At 37.7% G+C, this 4,893-nt stretch overlaps 1 protein-coding gene across 1 annotated transcript; it reads left to right on the top strand.

The window, feature by feature from the left end:
- The first annotated feature begins 1,802 nt into the window (after nt 1–1,802).
- On the top strand, nt 1,803–2,783 carry LOC127674477 (melanoma-associated antigen B18). The gene has a single exon (XM_052170244.1). It carries the CDS (start codon nt 1,803–1,805, stop codon nt 2,781–2,783), a length of 981 nt encoding a protein of 326 aa, XP_052026204.1.
- The last annotated feature ends 2,110 nt before the right edge of the window (nt 2,784–4,893 follow it).

Raw genomic sequence — 4,893 nt, 5'->3', positions numbered from 1 at the left:
TGTTTTCTCACAGTGACAGGTTAATACAAGCAGTGACAAAAATATTATACGACAAGGTAATGTAACAGATACTGAGGCCAAGGCAGGTTTGTTAAGTTCAGATGAAACTGAGTTATTACTAAAAGCCAGTTGTCGTCATTCAAATGAGCATGCCAGATAATTCTCTCTTCATTGTGTCGCATTACCCTTGCTATACCTGCGAAAATACCATCATATGAAAATTAACTTATTGATTTTACATAATAAAGCTATTCTAATAGAAATGTGAATGTGCTGTAACTCCCATCCTTTTCTATTTAATATACTGAATATATATAGGCAGGATCATTCATTTTTTTATAAAAGCTGACACGCAGAACTTGGGAGTAGAATACTCCCAAAATACAAAAATGGGGAGACTCAGAGACAAAGATATTCACAGGCTTATCAATGGATAGTGAAATTAAAAAAGTATGGTATGCTAGTGCACAGTATGGTGACCGTTAATCAAAACTATGCCATGTTTTAAACAAGCTACAATGAAAATATATTTTTGACCACAGGCAATATTTGAAGTAATAAATATATTTGTCAAACATTACTCAATATTTAAATTTGTTGAACCCTTACATCATACTCTTTAAGAATGCATATTTGTTTCCTATATAAGTTTTAATTTAAAAAATTCCAAAATATTAATAAGAAAAGAATTAAAACACAAATTGTTAGCAGAGCCAGTTTGAAATTTTACTGACATACTATATAAAGGACATTCCAATTCATGTTATAAGATAGGTCTATTCATGTTGAGTGGAATATTATTGTTTAGATAACAATCACATTTAAAATGTTTCTATATTTAATATCTTACCTGGTGAGAATGTTCTGCAGTAGCAGATTGGGAGTAGCCCAGCACTTAAAATGCAACATGGTAATTTACTGAATGAGGAACGAAGGTATTGACATCCATGGGAGATGTGCCACAAAATTCCACTTTTGTTTTCTGCCACAAAATGGCACGGCGGCTAGATATTGAATTCTAATTTCGTAGTCAGGACTCTCAATTAGATGATATCCTGGAACTGAGACAAGTACAGTCAGCTCATGAGAGTAAAAATTTCAAGCCACAGTGAAAAGTCAAAGAAAAGACTTTACAAGATTTCTGGGAAACAACAACCTTCGGAACAAGAGTTGACTGACAGCCCCCCTACTTCCATCTGCGCCTGCGTGCTTGATCTTAAAGGACTGTGTGGGCATGACCTGAATTGGGTAAATGTAATATCCACTTTTCTTCAAAGACTGTTATTTTTTGCTGTTCTTCAAGGGCAGCGAAGCCTCTGGGAAGCTTCAGCTTTAGCATCCATTGAGGAACCTCCGTTTGTCAAGGTATCTTCTGGCACAATCGTACCCCACAGACCAGAGACTTTCCCAAATAGACCCTCTCCGTTTTATCTACTTTTATCCCTAAGATTTAATTTGGGGTATTTCCAACTGCTGCTGTTCTGCAACTGGGCTTCCATTTGGCAATCAGGGATGAAAGGTGGATAAAGGAGGCAGCCTTCAGCAAAGGGAGAAACAGTACTGGACAGGAGAAGAGTTAATATTGTGAACTGGAACTGAGACTACAAGGTCTAAATCTCCCCTTCCCTTTTGAGTTCTTAAGTCAGTAAGTACTCTAAGGGAAAAGCGCAAGGCAGCCTTTTGTGGCTTAATGGTAGAATCTACCAACAGAGACTGTACAAATTATCTCGTCCTCTGTTTTCCAGGGTGATCTCTTCCTCAACCTGCTTGCAGTACTACCTGTGGTCCGCACTGTAGTCATCATGCCTCGTGGCCAGAAGAGCAAGCTCCGTGCCCGCGAGAAGCGCCGCCAGGCACGTGCTAAAAATGCACTGGAGGAAGAAGCCTCTCCAGGTCCTTACTATGGGTGTCCACATCAGGCTATTCCTGTTGCCAGTATGCCTACACCTCCTGACATGCCAATGGAAGAAGATTCAATCTTTTCGTGCGCATATGCAAAATCAAGTGCCCAAAACCTAGATGAGAAAAGTTCAGATGATTCTGAGGATGCTGAAGACTGGTGTAAAGATCCTATAAACCACAAAGTCGTCTTACTGGTGCAGTTCCTGATAGAGAAGTATCAAAAGAAAGAGGTTATTACAAAGGCAGATATGCTGAAGTCTGTTGTCAAAACATCTAAGAACCACTTCAATGAGATCCTAAAGAGAGCCTCAGAGCACATGGAACTGGCATTTGGTGTTGATCTGAAGGAAGTGGATCCAACCAGGCACTGCTATGCCCTTTTTAACAAACTAGAACATACCTTTGATGGAGTGCTAGGTGAAGAAAAAATGCCCAATAGTGGCCTCCTAATGATTGTGCTGGGTGTGATATTCATGAAAGATAACTGTGCCCCTGAAACAGAGATCTGGAGTGTGCTGAATATGATGGGTGTCTATGCAAACAGAAAACACTTCATCTATGGAGATCCTAAGAAGGTCATCACTGAAGACATGGTACAGCTAAAGTACCTGGAGTACCGCCAAGTGCCCAACAGCAATCCTCCATCATTTGAATTCATGTGGGGACCAAAAGCCCATGCTGATATCAGCAAGATGAAAATCTTGGAGTTTTGGGCCAAGATCCATGATACTACACCAGATTCCTTCTCAACCTTATATGAAGCAGCTTTGAGAGATGAAGAAGAGCGAGCCCAAGCCAGAGCTTCAGCCAGGGCTCGCACTGCTGCAATGGCCAGCCCATATTCAAAAGCCATGGTGCGCAGCTCCTCCCATGATAAGTAATATTTAAGGCTATTTCTAAGGTCCGTAATCTACTTAATAGTGGAAGGTTAATATGCTATGAAGAGAGCAAGTACTTATAATATTTATATTTCTCTTTTATATTAGTAACTTCCAGTTTTCCTTCTTTTAATTCTAGGTTACATGTCAAAGTTTGAAGTCTGAGGAAGATTTTCTTTTTGGAAATTAAGGACAATGGACAATTTAAATGGTAGTTGGACACTCTAGAAGGAGCATATTGAATATCATTGTTGCATTCTTCTGCCGTATTTTAGTTCCATCTCAGTTTTTGTGTTATATTTCATGTTTCTTTTAAAATGTTTTTAATACTTTTAAAATGTAAAATAAGTAATGCATTTCCTTATACATTTATTGCCTAAAGCTGTTGGGAAGGAGAGTCACTTTTCTTTAGTGGTGTGACCACTCTATGTCCCAGTGCATGAACCTACACCTGGGCCCATATGGGTAGCACTAACTGGACTTAACTTTTTTTTTTAATTTTAGAGATGTATTAGAAGGGAAAGCTCTACACCAGTTTGAATTTACCAGTTTGTTCGATATTAGTGTCTTGTTGGCTCAGTGAGTAAAATCTGGGTCAAAATATAGTCGATGTTAAATAACATTGAGATAGCATAAATGGAAAAAGAGAAATGAGAGGATACTTAGTTCTTAGTTCTCTTTATTTCACTTCATTGTATACAAATAAAATCTATGTACTTTGGTTTCACTTATAAATTTACATGATAATAAAGTTTTTAAGCTGTAATTCAAGTTTACCAGTTTATTCATTACCCAATATTAATTAGCACTTTACTTTTGAAAGTTATTTTGTTAGAAGTGGGAACCTGGGGGGGCTAGAAAAGGGGAAATCATTTGAAATGTAAATAAATTATATCGAATTAAAAAAAAAGATTTGTCAGGTGCAGTAGGAAAAAAAAAAAAAAAAAAAAAAAAAAAAAAAAAAAAAAAGAAGTGGGAACCTAACTAATACCTGCCAGGAGAGGGAAAATCAGTTTTCCTCAATAGAGTAACACTGGGTATATCAACTACTCCAGGACAGTCAGACAGATGGTCCTCATGTTCCAGAGTAGTTGAACAACATATACTGCACTCCACATGTTGAGTGTGTGTGTGTGTGTGGGGGGGGGTTGCATGCACACACATGCCTTTGTTGGTTACAGTCCGGGGTTTTTTTACTTTTATTTTTTGGTATGGTTTTATTTTGCTTTCTGGGATTTTTGTGCTGGTTGCTATTACATTGGGTGTTTGTTTTTAAAACTGGGTGGATGGGGAGGGAGAGAGGAACTGGAATGACTTGGAGAAGAAAAGAATGTGATTAAAACATTTAAATTTAAAAATTGTTTCAAATAATAAATACTTAAAAAGTTGAGGAAGTGAGAATGATACGCAGCCTTTCTCCTAAGGATTTTCCAAGTAAATAACAAAAAAAAAGTATGAGGAAGAAAATGAACCAGCTTTTAAAACCTGAGGACAAATAATACAAAGAAATAAGGAGGTAAAAGATAATAGGACTGCAAGAAAAATATCGATGGTCATTTAGCAAAAAATATTCAGGCAACATAATTGGATCTCCTTCCTCTAACTGGAGTGGCTGATTGAGCCTCAGAGGGAGAGAGTGTTCTTAGCCCTGTTGGTCCCAGGGTGGGGTGATAACTAAGGGGACTTCCGCTTCCCTCAGGAGAAGGTGAGGGGTAGTGAGGGAAGGGATTTGTAAGGGTGGTACTGGGAGAGGAGGAAAGGGGCTTCGATTGGGATGTAAAGTGAATAAAAAATTGAATGGGAAAAAGTTAGGTTAAAATATTGGAGGAAATGTTTTTCTTTCTTTGGTTTTGTTAGAATGGGAGTGTCTCTACAGTGATTTATAGTTGGGCCTTCTCTGTCAGTGGGGTTCACAAACATAAATTCAACACAAATAATAATATTCAAGAAAAGTTTATTTGCCCTAAACCTGTACAGAATATTTTATCCCATAAAGATGGTAAGTGGCATATGGAAGATGCAAATACCATACTATTTTATATAACACATAAGTGGATATTGGCATTAAGTATCAGGAACATGTGTTATAGAATTAGTTCCACAAGCACATGAG

The sequence above is a fragment of the Apodemus sylvaticus genome, chromosome X (genome assembly GCF_947179515.1).
Source record: "Apodemus sylvaticus chromosome X, mApoSyl1.1, whole genome shotgun sequence".
NCBI lineage: Eukaryota > Metazoa > Chordata > Mammalia > Rodentia > Muridae > Apodemus > Apodemus sylvaticus.
This window is presented reverse-complemented; position numbering and strand designations above follow the sequence as displayed.

Excerpts from the sequence above, each read along its gene's own strand:
- LOC127674477 (XM_052170244.1), top strand. The coding sequence starts at position 1,803 with ATGCCTCGTGGCCAGAAGAGCAAGCTCCGTGCCCGCGAGAAGCGCCGC.